The sequence below is a fragment of the Plasmopara halstedii genome (genome assembly GCF_900000015.1).
Source record: "Plasmopara halstedii genome assembly, contig: Scaffold_1594, whole genome shotgun sequence".
Classification (NCBI taxonomy): domain Eukaryota; phylum Oomycota; class Peronosporomycetes; order Peronosporales; family Peronosporaceae; genus Plasmopara; species Plasmopara halstedii.
This window is the reverse complement of record NW_020188505.1, coordinates 116,392-133,924: the sequence shown is the minus strand read 5'-3', so window position 1 is coordinate 133,924 and position 17,533 is coordinate 116,392. Positions and strand designations below refer to the sequence as shown.

At 43.7% G+C, this 17,533-nt stretch overlaps 2 protein-coding genes across 2 annotated transcripts; one reads left to right on the top strand and one right to left on the bottom strand.

Moving 5' to 3' along the window:
- Positions 1–3,857: 3,857 nt before the first annotated feature.
- Positions 3,858–4,718, top strand: PHALS_01806 (uncharacterized protein; the record flags this gene model as incomplete). The annotated part of the gene is made up of 1 exon (XM_024716269.1): positions 3,858–4,718. The coding sequence occupies one exon, from the start codon at positions 3,858–3,860 to the stop codon at positions 4,716–4,718; it is 861 nt and encodes a 286-aa protein (XP_024581884.1).
- Positions 4,719–7,137: 2,419 nt separating this feature from the next.
- PHALS_01805 (uncharacterized protein) lies at positions 7,138–7,480 on the bottom strand (the record flags this gene model as incomplete). Its single annotated transcript, XM_024716267.1, has 2 exons — positions 7,138–7,366; positions 7,416–7,480. The coding sequence occupies 2 exons, from the start codon at positions 7,478–7,480 to the stop codon at positions 7,138–7,140; spliced, it is 294 nt and encodes a 97-aa protein (XP_024581883.1).
- Between the last annotated feature and the right edge of the window lie 10,053 nt (positions 7,481–17,533).

Genomic DNA, 17,533 nt, shown 5'->3' with positions numbered 1-17,533 from the left:
ATTTTGTACAGCTCATAGTATAATAAACTCTTTAGATTTGCTTTCATAATTCGATCTGCGTGACAACACATCAGCCAACGCATTTTGCTTTCCTGGCTTATAATTCACAAGAAGGAAAGCCACCCGGCCTTTCTCTGCGTGAGGTGAGGCGATTGAGTCACAGCGAGTAGCAATGCATGATCTGTGTCGATCATCAATGTCTATAAGCCAATCAGGTGACCCCGATGCTTGACAAGTGCATACTATACCGCAAGTAATTCCTCGTCGTGGTCTGAGTAGTTCTTCTCTGCTGCCTTGGGTTGGCAATATTTGAATGCGATCACTTGATCTGGCCGTCGGCGTCTGCTTGAAGTAGTGCACATCCGATGATAAAGTACGAAGCGTTACAGATGACACTGAAAGAACGATTATGGTTTGGCGGCGCCAGCATTTGTGCATGAGAGAGGCTGTTTTTGACCGCATCAAAAGCCTCCCGCTGCTCGGTGTCTCAACACCATGTCACATCTTTCTTAAGTAGATTCGACAATGGCCGTGCCATTTCTGCGTAGTTCTCGCTGTACTTGTGCAAGTATATGGCAAGACCAAGCCGCTTGCGCAAGTCCTTTTGGTTCTTTGGAACTGGCCAGTCCACAATGGCCTTGACCTTAGCAGGATCTGCCCGACGGCCAAACTTCCCAATGAAGCACCCTGAAAAGGAGATTTCTTCGGCGCCGAAGTCGACTTGTCTGCATTAGCATACAGCTTGTTCGTGCGCATGCACTCAAGCACCGCTCTCAAATAGACGACGTGGTTCTCTTCATTCGTCCTCCCGTGCTCCGCACGACTGTAGACGAAAATTTCGTCAAAGTATGTCTGTGCATACGCCCGGTGGGACCTGCGCAACTGCGTCACAAGATGGCCAAATGTTGCTGGTGCATTTGATAGCCAATGCAATTAACGGTTTAGAGAAGTTTTAAAGCCTAATGTCACTTCACCTTCTCCTCCTCGTTCGCGTAAATCGACGGCTCACTGGAAGCGAGCAACACGCGGTGATGCTTGTTAGCCGATTTAAGCCTTCCTCAGGAAGTGCGCGTATACGGATTGCGGCACCCGTTGTCGCTTTCACTCTCAACTGTTAATGTCCAAAAGACAACACGTCAAACCTGCTCTTTGCCATCCTGTTAGAGATGCACCCTGGGAATTCCGTCTCCACAGAGATTCTGCGATATGAAATCGTCGTTCACCGTTTTCTCCTAAGACACCGACTTAATATTGCTCCTACCTCTGCTCAAGGCATCTAGCATAAACATTGCTAGCAACGACGGAAACATTCATGCGTTTGCACAAGATATAACAGCATCAAGCCCATGTCCTAAGCCTTTCAGGTATCTAGTAGAGTTGAGCTGGTAACTCGCCATTGATACGCCAGTAAAGAGGTGCGTGACTCCTAGTTTTTTAAATTTACTGTCGATCCACGGCTTGTGGCGTTCCAGCCACTCAATTCTGATGAGAAGTAAACAATCATGGTGCAGAACCAGACGGCGTTATTGCATAGTGAAAGCCGCTTCTTTAAATGCTAAGTCATCTTGGCCACAACCTCCACAATGTAGAATAAAGAGTTTAATTGTTAAGCCGCCGTGGCTAATCTGAGACGACGATTGCCCAAGAAGGTTTGTCAAACGTTTTTGCGTGGAAGCCTGTATTTTTAACTCCTTAGCCAAGAGTGGAGAGGTTCAGATGTTTTGCACTTACACAGACAAGATATCTGCCGAGCTGCTCAGCAATCATGAGAGTTCTCGCCTATAATTTGGTATGATAAAGATTCATCGCCTTTTATGCATTCATAAAGTCTCCACTTTTGATACCTCACCCAGCTTCGCAGCTCAGAAGTGGTACTTTGCATTCAATTTTACATCCACCGCTCTCTCGAAAGTAAGATCTCTAAGCGAGCCGCATCGCACGGAGACCCACCAAGAAGACGGTAAGGGTTCCGTTTCCGGGGACAATTCTAATGCCATGACACCGACTGTAGATCTCGACTCCTGGACATTGTCCGCTGATTTTCGTTTCTCTTGATGGATGATAAGGAATTTTGAACGCATTCAAAACGCATGGTTAGGCGCCGCGAACATTCGCGACATCTATCGCTCCATAATTATTCATTTAAGGAACGCCTCTTTTCAACGGTGTTGCGCTTTAGGGTCCATTCTCGCTCACGGCATCTCACCTTGGAGACCACACACTCGACGTGCTATCGCTTCTTCTAGAGCAAAGCCGAAACCATGGTCACCTTGTTTTTCGTTTATCCAGAAAAACGTTTTTTTCGAGACGACCCCTTACAGTCTTCACCACTCAGCTTTAGCGAGTTTAAGGAGTCCCCTCGCCGGCTACCGGTTAGCGCGCACCTGGTTGAGTCTCGCTACCGCCTTTTGAAATCTATTGAGTACTTACAGGCAAGCAATTGCTGCCTCCGACCTTCACCAATCTCCTGATTCCATCGGTACGAACAATATGCATAAGATTTTCAGGCAGTCTAGTCATTCCGGGGTCGAACATTCTATGTTCTATCCTCGCAGAGCGTGTAGTTCTTCCACAATTCGGTCGTGGGTCATTATTACGAATGCCATCAAGTGCAACGGGGTTGCCGTGCTCTTGGCACAGAGGAAGCTTTGACCCTATGGTCCCGTATTAATTAGCGCACATAGGTTCAGTTTGTACGTTCCAAAAAGAGAGCCTCTACCGTAACTAGTTGCCTGTTAGCTCTGCTATTTCAAGAAAGTATTTTTTAGAATTAATGCTACCTAGACTCATACTGGATTTATACGTTTACCATCACTTACACAAGAATTGTCTTCATTTTCTGACGTGCGACTAGCAGCCCACGTGTTTATCCTCTTTGTCGGAGTCAGTTTTTTCTACTATAGCGACACTTCGGTGCTTCAAAATTTACAGTTATACTGTAGTGCAATGTGAAGGTTGTACCGTTCTATGTACAGTTGGAATAAGCGAAAGCGAAAATTAATGAGGAAATTTCATACCATCCAACACATAAATATATAAAATAACCACCAGCTTTACTATAAGTTATAAATGAGGTCGTGTAACATAAATTGCAGTAAAAATAAAAATATGAAAGTTGAAATACTACAAAATAAACTGAATATTGTCTTCGATCGACGCATGAATTTTCAACAATTATTCAAGATGAAAGTATGAGAATGAAATGCTCGCAATTAGCAGCATGAAATGGCTGCACCTCGCCACGATTGCATGAAAGAAAGTCGTAGCTTTTGTTGATTGACTTGAGCCGTTTTTTACTTACGTTCTGTACGCAACTATAGACTGTGAAAGGATAACATTTTTGGCGCGAATTTTGATATATGACACGTAACAACGATGCATTTTGAAGAAACATCACAATACATTCCATAAACTTAATACTATTTATGACCTTCCCATGCATTCGAGCGAAGTTGGTGACATGTTGAGCCAAAAATCTGCAAATGACGAGAATTTTTGTAATAAGAGAGAAATTTTCATGTATCAATTGGATGCTATTTCAAATATGTAATACCGTTTTATATTAATACCGCATGTCCATAATCATAGAAAAACATGGCCAGTGCTGCAGCAAACGCTTTGAGGCTGTCAAGGTGCTTGTATGGTACAATTGCGCTGTCAAAGACAACGCCATCTGTCTCGCTGACCAGCGCAGTGGGGCTCAAGTCTTACTTTTGATATTTCCGTCAACGACGAGATCTTTTCTCTGCAACCGGTACATGAAGTAAATGTGTTACAAGAATGTTATTCTTAGTATGATGTCGAAGACTCGAATAAGCACATCACATTTACTTGTCCAATACCGAGTAGAGTCCAACATGCACAGGAATGCGCTTCGGGGTCTATACAGTGGCTATTTGAAGACTAAAAACCAAGCGGTGATTTCTCCGATTGTAGATGACACGGATGGCCACAACAATGGCACCTTGTTTACGGGTGAGCTTGATAATGGGTTCGGTATTCGAAGTCATGCACCATCGCATTTTAACTCGAACAACGAATTGGAAGGTGTATATAACATGTCAGGCGCGGCCGTGTCAGTAGATATTCATAATATTCCAGAAACAGCTGAGAATTCTGTGCAACGCAAAAGCGCTTACGATGCAAGAATGCTCAGTCGACCTCAAATTGGACAATATCTTACTCCTGACAATGATTCGAACCAAGAAATGTCTACTTTTGCTGGACCTCTCGTCTATCAAAAGTATGCAGTACTCGGCCAAAAGCATCAATGGAGGAAAAGTCGCTCCAGCCGATCGCGCCAGCATCAGACGATCTCGCCTGTTGATGCTAATTATCCTGCGGAGCGCGCTGAAAGTGACGCATTTGGCTTTAGACGTGGTGTTCTCACTTCAAGCTCAGCCTTATCACATGACGAGAGGCACTCGTCGCAAGAATTGTCATCAATTGATACCCGAATCGAGAGAATATCGTCCTCGCAGTCCAACAGCTCAGGACGAGATAGTGACTATTCCCAAGGTCGATCTCAAGGCGAGCACAGCAATACATCTGAAGATGGTCGACAATTTGTAGTCACAAAACAAAAAAAATCGAAATACAGTGCCAAGCTACATCTTCACGGTCAGAAACCTCTTTATCTCGGCAGGTACAAGAATCAAGAGGCAGCCCTTGCAGCTTGTGAGAGCGCCTACAGCGTCGTGACTACCCCACGCAAATGAGTGGAAATATTCATTAATTTGATAACTGACAACAAGAGCATTGTGAATGTACAGCATTGCAAATTTTCATTTCTGAACTTTATTAGATTGCTGCCAGAAAATTGACGGAATTAAATCGACCACGATCTCAGTGTGGGAATTGTTGAAAATGAACTTGCGCTTCTTGATTCATTTAAGTGAATTCAATTCGACTTCCACAAGTCATGGCGCAAAACTCCTCGCAGATTTAAAGCTGTTGTATTTGCAAATGTTGTGAGCAGGTTTATGCAGCAAATGCTCAGGATGGCCACAATGCCAAGGCTGGTACCCTCTTGACAACACAAGTATCGGCATGATTCTCGAAATTGTCACGCTTGGGTATAATGTAGCTGTCTTCAAAGTTGTAGAGTATATAGGTTAGTCATCTTTAGACGGGTTTGCGCTTTAATGAATTGAGTAAGCCATACTAAAAAACAAGCATTTATAGTGATCACCGCCGCCCCAGCTTCGCTTACCGATCGCTGTCTTATCTTTACTATTGATAGTTCATCGACAACTACACGTCAGAAAAGCTGCCTCGACGCCCCCAGACCGACAAGTACCTCGAATTCTACTATAACAAATTGAGATTTATACAACACTGCAGGATAAATACTTACACACAAAAGTACATATGTGTTTCGCACAACATGTGTATTGGGACTGCCCCATTACAAAAGCTAGCTAATTGATGTATAACCTGAGGCTAGCAGCCTACTTTTGTCGTACCATCACTCCCATTTCTTAGACATTGGGTATCACCGTGGGCTTACACCACAGTATTGCAAAGCTTTGCTCTGATGAGCCTTTTTGTACTGTGTACGTTAAAAAGTTTATAATTATATATCAGTGACAGCGTCACGATCCGACATATTAGGCCGATCCCAACCAAACTTTTTGACTTATGATCTCGTCACCGTTAGATTTTGGAAAACTCATCAAATTGTACACTGTTTGTTCTTTTCGGTTTTGGGATCTGCGGCAAATTATGGCTGAAAGATAAAATGTCGGCATTAGGCTCTGCTGCGGTTGATCAGGGGAAAATCTATTGTTGTTTCGAATGAAGATCTTGTTTGTTTTTTTTGTTCTTCAGTCAGCATATTTAAGCGTTTTGTAGATAGAATGAGTTTCTCATTATCGCGGTCCATATTTATGCTTATCAGCTTTCGTCGAGCTTAGCTACCGAATATATGTTTGTTCTTGAAAAAAATATGAGCTGTCATGATGCATTATGAATGGCGCCTGCGTATGATTGCCTTGTAGTTAATTTCTTATTTATATATACCAGATGGCATTACCCACTTCTCTCGTAATCGAACTGGGTTCGTTCACCTATTATGGTGTAAGTGCACATTGGACTATTGTGCAAGGCTAAAGATTTTTTAAGTACATTTACTCACTCGGTATGCTATTTTCTATTTTTGGATGCGATTGGCTACAGCATTGACAGGCCAAGGGTCGATAGCGGTAATTAGTCGCCCCTACTCCAGGAATGCATCCGTTAAGCAACAGTGAAAGCACAACCGGCTTCGACCAAAAGGCCACAGATATTAACCGCTAGAAGTTTTGGGTATAGTCGGAGGAGATTGCTGTCTTTGGATGCAAAGTTGAGGTTGCCGTGTTTTAGTCATTTTCCAGATGGCGTGGCTCTGGTAAATGCTTGGAATCCGCACGAGAGACTAACGTGCCGAGCCTCGATAGAAGATTTAAACACGCTGCTAGATACGTTTCAAATGTTTACAAAGCCTAACCAGGCAAATCGCGCGGGTTCAGATTCGTTTGCACCCTTGAAATGCGGAGAAAATTAATGAACTATATCTAAGTGTTTCGAACTCTCATCTCCAAAATGGCGGTCGAGGCCGTCAAAGATACCATCGCCATGAAAGAGATGCGGCTCGCATCAGCATTTTCCGCATCCAACCGCATCTTTCAAAAGTGCAGTGAAAATCGCACTAAGTTTGGTGTTTACCTTTGTATCACAAGGGCCGACGAAGGTCAGGAAGTTGGGTCTCCACTTGCGCACCAGAGGCGATGGACCTCAGCTATACAAAATAGAAATAGAGAGATCTCGCTTTGCCACCGAGCACATGTTCTTTGTGAATGTATCAACGACAGTGTCGATGTGTGCGATACAGTTTATAAGATTTAAATTGTCGATATTTTGCAATTGCAGCATGTTTCAATGCAGTAACGGCCATGTGTGCGTGAGTACCGTTGTGGACTGTACAAACCTCTTTCAGACCCGCAATCGTCAGCTTTGTTTGGGCAACGCATCGTTAGCACGACGCTGTCATCGATGTGCTATGGACCAAGGACTGACGACATTGAATTCACCGAATGTGGCCAGTGACTAGATTTTTATCACATATGAAAACTGTCAGTCTAATGCTGTCCAGTAGTTCTAATGTTTCATCAGATTGGCCTTGCATGATGCTTCCGCTTGTTGGCAGTATAGAAGACTTAATCGTCCAATCATGAATCGTCGGAGAGCAATCATAACGGTAACATGACCTTCCGCTTTGTTGCCGATAGCTTGCGACAAAGTGATCTGAAATTGAGCACGTTTCTTCACTTGGTCCCATAATCGACGGAGAGCATAGTGTTGCTGCCAAACCAAGCACAGTTGCCAGCTATTAACTCATGCTACACCCTTCAGACCCGTAGTCATCCTAATGCCACATGCGAAGAAATGATGGGCAAGTTGATGCCAGTGCCCCTTTTGCAAACAGCAATGAGTACATCATGTTGAAAATGAACTCATCCAAATGTTTTCTAGTTTTGAGAAGCGCGGCTGCAGCAATTGTCGCCACTGGTCTTGTGGGAGTAGTAACCTACCGCTTTGGAAATTGATGTTGATTGCGCAAATTAATTTACGCGTTGACGATGTTCTTTTGTGTAAGCCAAAGGTCCTCCGTGACGACAAGCGGTTGGACCCCATATATCAAGCTGCTTTAGGTTCTATCACCATGAGAGATTACGGAAAGGATTTGCGTCAGCGTGAATCAGCAGCTCTCAACGTGACAAAATTGGAGGCCGTAGGGTGCAATCGTATCATATATATTTTGGTGCGGCAGATCATACTGGACAAGGGAGTGCGCCATAAATTGACATAACTCCTGGATCTAAATGGTGTGTTCCGCTCCAATAGAATTTTGCAATCAAATACTGTGGCGTTATGAACACATTTTTCGGGTATAGCACGAAGCAAAAGTTGGTAAGCGACTTTGAATTACTCCACGACCTTCTATATCAGAAACTGTGGTGACAAATGGCGCATTATATATGCTTATTATAGGCTAAATGCGGCCGCTTTTACAGCGCAAAAGGCCGTTTCCTAAAAAAAAGGTTGCAATGGAAACCGGGTATGAACAGCTTTATTTTTTTTTGAAAAGTGCTCGCGTTTATGCGCTTGAAATATCGTTCGCCAATATATGTGTGTGTCTTTGGCACCGGCAATACTTCCTTTGTTGGGTGCTTATGGCTTGCGGGTAAATTCGCGAGAATTTAAGCTATCGTCGATATTTCACAGCTGTATTAATGAAATTTGCGGCAGCAACTTGGCTGCACAGTATCATGCACATTATACAAACATGGCTTGGCCCATCGCTTAATGTAAGAAAGAGTATCGAATGTTGCTGGCATGCGGTAGAAGAAACGTGAAAATATGAATAACCGTCAATTGTGCACTCAAGATCGGACATTCCACGTCAACTTTGACGCTCTTACCTTTGCAACGGGCTGTGCAAAACTCCAAGCTCATGCCAATGGGCATGAATGCAAAATCGCATTAACTTTGCCAGCTCAACGCAGCACAGTAAATTTCTTCGTTTAGGACATGAAATGGCATATTATATGGCATATGCGCTTGACAAACTCGGGGCGACCTGCTCGGCTGTAAGGCGATTGTGCCCTGTACAGATCATGCGTCGCTGAGAAGAGCGATGTTGGCACTACCAAAAATGATGGCCATTCTTCCTTGCCGAGGAAAAATTAGCGGGAAAATATTGACCTTTCCGTCTAATGTGTCTAAGAATACGCTCAGAGTCTGACTTATTAGAAGTCGCAATGAGACGATGCGTACGGTGTGCGAGTCAAATGCAACATGTAATGCGATGATGAAAGCTGGAAAGCACACAACTCAGATGCCGCTTTAATAAAGCGCGCAATTGCATTTCTACACCACTGTGTCTAATACTAATATTTGTTAAGCTGCAGCACTGCTTTCCCAATGACACTGAGCGTGTAGTGATGCCTCATGGTGCGAAACAAAGTTCAGAATGTGTATGAGGCGCGAAGTATCTATTTGGGAGGCATCTCAGCTGAGAAAATGAATATATTCATGTATTGGCGGCCCAATATGCTAATATAGTTAAGCATTTACGTGCGTACGCAAAAACGTGTCAGCAGGTCAAATCTCTGCAGCATGCACCGGCGACTTTCATCACTCCAGCATATGTAACAGAATGTTAGCAAGTCGTAGGAATGGGCTAAGTTAATGGTCTTCCAGAAGATGCAATCATGTTCGTCGGCGTTTTGGTCATAGAAAACCTTATGAGTAGAATGGCTCACCTACATGCTGACTGCAAACTGGTATCGGTAAAGACACTTCCGAGCTATTCCTTGAAAAGCAATTTTGCCAGTGTGGCGTGCTTGTAGTCGCTGTTTAAGATGAATATCTGCGCTCAAAGCGATCATTTAGTGAGTTCACTTCAATGTGCTGGTCATCAATCTCAGTACTGAGCATCCAAAAATAAATGGTCTGACAAACGGCTAATTTCATGGTGTATGATATCTCCGAAGCATTTGCACGGAGATCCTTACTGGAGCGAGCAGCTTCTACTTGTGATGCTTGTGTAATATACCACAGTGCATACCGCTTCAAGTTCATCCATTTCTTCAAAATCATTCGGCTTACTCCCGTGCTTCTTAGATTCCGCACTATAGTCTTCGAACTTGATTAGGAGAGGATGGAGTAATGAGCTACACTTAGCCATTACACAAAAGTACTCTTCCAATCTTCTGTAGGAATTTATAAAAGAAGATTACAGTATGGTAGTTCCAAATGCATACGTGATTTCTATCATGAAGTCACAAATATTCCGTGTGATACACAATGCTGGTTCCTACTTGGGGAATATACTGGCGACGAGACCGACGCGTCTATGTCTTTGTAAGTGGATGGCGTAAGCCTGTCACTTATACTGGATACTCTTCACAAAAGTTGAAGTTCAAGCTCCGTACACACAGAATTTTGTATCAGTTGAATCGGGGGTTCAACCTCAGGACACCCCTGGATTATACATCAGAAACCCATGGTTTTACCATTAAAACCTATAGGAGCCCTTGGGGTGCTTTGCATGTAGCTAGGAGCCATAAATTTATTTATTCAGTTGCAAATTCACCTTTAAGGCTCAAGCCGTACTTCTTCCGTCCAAGTTGAGAAACTCCTTCTCCCTCTACGTCACAAATTGCTACCTCGTCGCAATAGCGTGTGTGTTGTGTTTGAGGGCTTTTTGTGTGCAGCGCTCTCTTAACGATGGCCATATTTTTTGACCCGCTGATTTTTGCTCGGTTAGACTTTGAAACATCTCGAGCGTCTAGCGCCGAGTTTTAGACACAAAAACTGAGAGTCAGGATGCCTAAAATCTCCACTCTGATGCTAGAGGTGGATAGATCCCGCATAAATTAGTAGTAAAAGGGGTATTCAGTGCTATCAGCGCACCTTCACGTGCATTGTCCGTATTCTTAACGACAAAGTTGCGACCCGCTTTGACGAATCGTCCACGATCGGGGCCAGAAAAACATGTTTCATCGCGGAATCGTTAGTAGAACGCAAGCAAATCCAGCATTTTATGTAAGCTCATGAAGACGTAACCCGTTTCCGATCTTATGAGCAGTCTTGACGCGATGGGCTCCATTGAGCACAATCTAGCGTCTCACCATCCCGCGGCCTTTTGGTAATTGGCAGCGTTTTGGTTCTGAGCCACTCGGAATGCCTCATACGATCCAAGGTTTAGTATCAACCGCACGTTTAGGCTCTTGAAAAGCACCGATGTTTCTCACCAGAGACAGCCGCGATATAGCCGTTTTTACCGGCACTTTTGAAGTAATGGGTGGCCTGCTTTCATGCGCAACGGAGACTGAATCAGTATCTACTCGGGTAGTAAATTGTATTCACTTAAGTGGATATGATACTCTAATTTATTAAATTCATCGCACTTTAGATTTTACTTTAATATGTATGTGCATGTGCCGTTGATGCTTCCGAATCAGCACAACATCTTTCTATATCTCATTGGGGAATTTACAAAATTCTTTAGTCCAAGGCGATTCCCGCGGGCTATTCTCAAATTTTGATATTTAGCCGGAAGATGTACCAACAGAATCATGTGGATCAGCATAGTTGTTACAGCTACAACTGAAGGTTGTACGTGGCCACCTCAAAATCTGTCGTGATGTGGTTCGCAAAGTCAAGGATATAGCTGTGCTCTAATTGGCACTGAAGCTTGCTTGTAAGGTCTAAGAGGAACGAGGCGACATACTTCTTCCACCACCAATCCATGCGCATCAGGAGCGGTTTAAATTCTTGTTATTCCGTCAAGAAAGACCATAACTAGCTGACAAAAGAATTTTATTGCCGCGGTAGCATTAGGCACATTCACAGAGGCGTAAATGTCTGTTAATCCATGGTGAGTTCAATAGGTGCGGCTTGCACCGAGACTTTCTGCGCTCACTGTACCTCTTTCGCGGACGTAGGTGACGCCGCGATGAATACGTAGTACAATTTTCATGCAATGAGGGCTAAATCAGTACTCTTTGATCTCGCCTGACGCGAAAGAGAAATAAATGTCTCTCCTGGCTGCCAACCCGCTACGTGGTAATCGTAAATGTTTCCCCTGTCGTCAACAAAATATTTGCGCCTAGCGTGTTTCTTCGCTATTTTCTGAGCGGCATGAAGGATCGTTCTTTCACACAAGTCGCCGGAGGAACCCCGCTCAGAGAAATGTTGAGGTGCAGCGAGCTCAGACCTACACAAAAAAGAGTTCTGTTTACCTCATGGGGATCGGGATAAATCAGACCCAGACATAAAGATGCTACTCGCTTTATGAGAGGTAAGGCTGACAAACCAAAGAGTTATTGACGTTTCGGGCTTTGTAAAGCCGTGTCAATCCTTATTAAGTTCAGTAGCGTCATAAAAATACGTACGTTGCGCGACTATCGAAGAGAGCAGACAGTACGCGGAGGCACTGTAGATGCACAGTACCAGTAACAGAAGTGCTCAAGGTTCTATCAAGCATTCAATGATGTGAAGTCTTCGACAGCGTAAGAAGTCGTCTCGCCTTGTGCTGGACTCGAAAAAAAATATTTTTCTCAGGCTGGAACGCCACTAGCCATGGATCAACTGTATGCGGAAGAAATAATGTTCCATGTACATTCTTTCTAGTAGACTTTTGGGAGTCGAAGGCCGCCTCCCTCAGGAAGCATAAGCTCTTTTGACTGAGGTACAAAGCCGCGTTAGCTGTTGCGCAGGAAATGGAATTGTCGGAAGTTCCTTATATTGATATTGCTCAGCGCCAGGAATAGTAATTGAATGGTAGCAATAACAGTGACCCGCTGTCTAAGGATAAGATATAATGAAGCGATCGTAAATTGTGGACCCAATCACATGTCTCTGTTGAGGCAAGAGGGAATGAATGTATATATTTGTTCCAAGTCAATTATATTGGCAATACTGCTGTGAGCTGATCTCTTATGTGTCAAGGATGATTGAAAGCAGAAGCGACGAGGTGTCGATGGTGGCGAGCGACAGCAATCCAAAACAGAAGAGCCAGGCGCTAAAGGTTAAATGGATAAGAATTCTTTCATATGTCTAACGCTCCTGCTAGTCGAACAATATTGAGTGACGTGCCGACCGTGCTGACCGTGCGAAGCAGTAGTGTTTCACGGTGTAAGTGGCGAGAAAGATTACTTTCTCGTACACTGCGTAATTTGGGTAATTTGAGAAATGAAGGCTTCCTCACTACCTCAAAGAAGATCTTAGTAAGTCGAAGCAGTTATTTCGTGGGGATGTCTCCATCGTGCTCAAGACAGTGAAGACATGAAAATGGTACGGTAGAATTTCTAGGAATGCTGCGCTCTTCATTCGTCACGAACGAATATGTCATTGAGGACATTCGCAAACAACTGGCACGAGAAGTACGACATCTTTTCACAAGGCTCCGACGAATTGTTTCTAATTAATTGCAGTGCGTCGTGATATCGACTTGGTTTTAAAGCCGTATACGCCGCATAGCGATGACCCTTCCTCCTCAAGATGTTGTGCATCGTCTTTGACGCTTTATTTCGGGCAAAGAACGAAGCAAATAAATAATGAAAAAGAAAATAAACACACACAGCGCCGACTTTCTATGTCAAAAATGGTGAAAGGAAATTGTAAATTATTCATGCCAAACATAAGCCAAATGTAACCACTGTATCAGTGAAAGCGTCGATTTCTGGAAACAGTGAGCCGCAGATTACGTGGCTGGCTGCTCTTTGTCTGTTACATCCGCCTGTTTATATTATTATCTGCTGACGAGAGGCAGCGAAATCCCACCTTCTGCGATAAAACTTCTATTGAAAGGGTCTAAGTGCGGCTCACTATACACCAGGGTCTGTTTAATGCATCAGATACTCTCATCGTCCAGTGACGCAGCTGTTCAGACCCCATCGTGGCTATGCACAAATCAATCTCGAGTGTAAACATATCCACAGACCTACAGAGCACGAGGAATTAAATATGGAAAGCCATCTCAAGTGCTTGCGTGCGGAGCCAGAGGGTATGCTTGTCAGTAAGCCCTTTGCAAAAAAGTCAAGTGCGTCATAAGTGCTTGGACCTACAGGCAGAGATAAAGATTATTGTAGATTGACTAGTATACCCGATGTGCGACAGAAAAGGCGGCCTTCAAGATGTTATGTGTGTCTCAATCCCGAACCATAGAAATTCAGATAGGCCGTTATTAATCGCCTGTAACGCTGCCATAAGCTAGATAAACTTTTAGATGATCCCGTCGGGCATAGACATGTGATTTCTTTTGAGTCTTACCAGCTTAAAGCGGCTGAAATGAACTTTTTCAATCTGGATAAGGAGCCAATATGTCTTTGCCAAGGCTAATATTGCACCTGTCTAACTCTTTTCCGTTTGAAGATACAAATCATGAGTTGTTGCACACAGCAACGTTGTCACCACATTTCTCAATATGGTTCTTCTTGTTGACAAGTATAACGTTAAGCGAAACAGCCCGTTTCGGGTGGATGGTTTGGCGATTGGGCGGTCGGATCAGCAAGATTTGAAATTTCTTTCCTGCTATGATGGTGAAGTTGTCAGTTTTATAAGCTGATAGATGCAACATATTTGCGTTGTTTGAAGTTTGAATGGCAAAGAGTATGTGAGCTCAGATGCCAATTTTTAGATGCGCTCGATTGCACGTTCCATTTTTTTAAGCTTGCTGTATCACAGGATTTGACATACAACGTATGTTTTTTTCTCATGATGGGGTCTTCAGATCTGTCAAACTTACTTTTGACGTTCTGCTTGTCCACCTAGGGAGAAAAATCACATACCGCTTCGTGAGTCCTATATATTGGTAGTCTCAAATAGTACGTACGTACATATGTGTGCGCGCGCGTAAAACGTGTCAATGCGTTAAAACTCTACCGCATGCGTGATTGCACTTGGTCAATCTGCCGATTCCAGCAAGGAATTAGTAGTCCATAAGTAGGACGCATATGGATTCTATTTGAATTGTGGTCTATGTGAACTTCCAGTGCAAGGTACTATCTTTCGCTGCTGTGGCAATTACGTAACCGTTCAAATACATCCAAGCTGTCTTTGACAAACAGTTTCGCTAGCATGCTTGTCAGTGACCGATGTTATAGTTAGAGCTCTCATCTTATAACAGATTTTCAGTATATCTTGTTTAGCGTTCAAGGCAAATTGAACATGTCCACGGTAAGCCATTCGCCACAAATGGTTTAACGGGACACGGTTACCGTGTGTTGGTCAAAACCAGCTAAAGCATTTGCGCGGAGAGCTTGAAGTGGCGCAGATAATTGTTCATAATCATTAAGATTGGGATGAATAATGCTGTGCACGCGTCTACAATCTTTATCTCTTTGTATAACGTGTTTGACTGACCGTCGGGGAAATTCAATGTTGAGTGTCATGCGCTCCGATTTGGCGACGCTTTGCTGAGAGCCAGAATGTTCGAAAGCAACACGCTGATGCCAGATGCAGGCGAAACACATAGTGTGAAAAGACAATATTGAATGCGATTCACTTGTATAGACATACCGTATCTATGGTCTACATTACTAGGCTGCATATATCAGACCGCTTGATGTTGTGTGAAAGAGGAAGCGAGTTATACTGTCAACATCTCGATGAGAATTCAATCATATCATGTGTACTACTTGTGCTTACTTAAGCGATTAAATGAGCACATTACTACAAGCCAATAAATGTGGAGTGCTCTATTGTAAACGGAGCAACGCCTTACAGCCGTTGTAGCTGAGTTACCCTTAGCCCTAGAGCAGCGACTTCAATGTGAAACGTTTGGAATGTCCTCAGCTACTTGGTACGATGTAGCAGCTTTTTGAGCAGATTTGAGAACTTTCTCATATCATATTCACTCACATTCCGAGACTCCTGGAGAGAGTCGGCGTGCTACCACAATCGAGAAGGAGCACGTAATCTAGCCGCGGAATACCAAGCTGTTACCTGTATCGGCGACGTGGAATAGATTTCGCGGTATGGGATACGGGAGTTTGACAAATAAATTCAGTGAATTTGACATAGCGTTGCTGTCACTTTCAACCTAGTGCTAATGTCCCCGTTATAAAAGACGGGGCCACTCGTTTGCAGCGCGCTTCCGCACTTGTTAAGATCGACCATGTCGTGAATTGACTACTTTGTCGGTAGCTGTAACAGCTGTTTTTTGAGGACGAGCGCTGATTTTAACAGCAAGAGCTGGTAGTGATGAAATTTTGGCTGTATGACTGGTCAGATGACGCGAGTTTCTTACCCAGTGCGTCGAATCGAATACTAATCTCTTCGCCCCAGCAGCTTATAGTATTCATGAGATATCCTTAATGGAGCACTAGGGCTGAACCAATGCTGCTCTAAGTGCCGATAATTTTGCCCTAGAAGTAATGGCTTGTGGGATTTGAGAGCGCTTGCAAACCGACCAGTGGTCGTTATGGGTGTCAGCAAAGATCCGCGCGCACAGACCTGTTTAAAGTCTGCTCTAAAGTGACAAGCAATTTCTGATTGTTTGAAACCATATTCATGACGTGATGGTTCAGGCAAGAGTCAGTATAACTTTTGCATTAAGATACGAGCAAGCTGAGCCTTTGAATCATGGTCGGAATATTGTTATGCGCTGGACGTCAGCGAGAGCTCTACAGTGGGTGATAAAAAAGCTGCTGGGGTCGTGAATCGTGCAGCAGTGAGCATCAAGTGCATCATCCTCGGTGGATATCTTTTTAATGCTCACCAGCTCGTCTCCCAAGCTTGCTCTTTATTAGCCGACTGCCGGGTAGCAGTGCCGTAGCAATCTGTATGAACTATCAGAGCACTTTAAGACTATATTGTGAATGTAGCCTTATGAAAATTTTTGTCAACAGGATCAGCGAGAAGGACAAAAGTCAATCCTTACCTCAAGTGTATTGATTAATCCTGGCCTTATGTCATTCGGTGTTTGTGGAGGAGCTGTGACAGAACTTAAGGGTCACTGCGACCGCTTATTGAATAACATCTCGTCATTCTCACCGAGTATTGCTCCGAACGTCGGTCACAAAGGCTGCTTTATTCGCACCCGCGCTAAGCCATATGATGAGGTTCACGTGAGAGAAGTCCACAAGCAAGTATACCTTGAGGAACGGCCCGGTAAAGTGTATAGTGCGGAAATATACCTTAAGTACAGAAATTACTGTTAAAGCGTTCGTTTACGCCATGTGTTGATAAGTCTCAAGAAGTGTGGGCCCTAGTGTGGTCCATATCGTAGCGAGGAAGTGTGCAACGGGATGAGTACCATAATTTATATACATACGTCGCACATATTTGTGCATGTGTGCAAAATACAATGGTGAACAACTGTACGAAATCCGCATTCCATTTTGGTGTCATTTTGAGTATCCATAAATTGCAGAAAAGCGTCATTTTTAGATGATAGGACCCCGCAAATGATAGATAGGTGATACGTGTGGATTGCTATGCGCACGTCAGGAATTACACACAAAGATGGGATATGGTAAAAATACTCTGCGTTGAACTAGCTTATATACATCACTATCGAAAAGGCAGTAGCCAGGACTTCGTTTTATCATATACCCTCGCTTTTGAGTGAAACTTTTGAGCTCGACCTCTTGCGTTTGTAAGCGCATACTTTATAAGATCTACGCTCCCTCTATGAAAAGCGCACAGCAATCTGGCCACATGGCGTCATATATGGAAAACCAAGATATATTCATGCTGTTTAACCGCTAGCACTTTGTAAACTAGAAGACCCCCCAAGAGTCTTGACGTATTCGGCAAGAGTTTTACCTGTTGACACGGTTCACATATGCGCACATAAGCGCTTGCCCATTTGTACATGTCGGGCACCAATACATTGCTTTCACTGGGTACATGTATTTTACTTAGCCTCTCAAAACTGTGTTATATGTCTCATACAGAATTCTGTACTCTCAGGTATCATCATGAGGTATCACCACAAGCAGCTTGTCGATTGGGACAAAAAGCAACGTAATCACACACA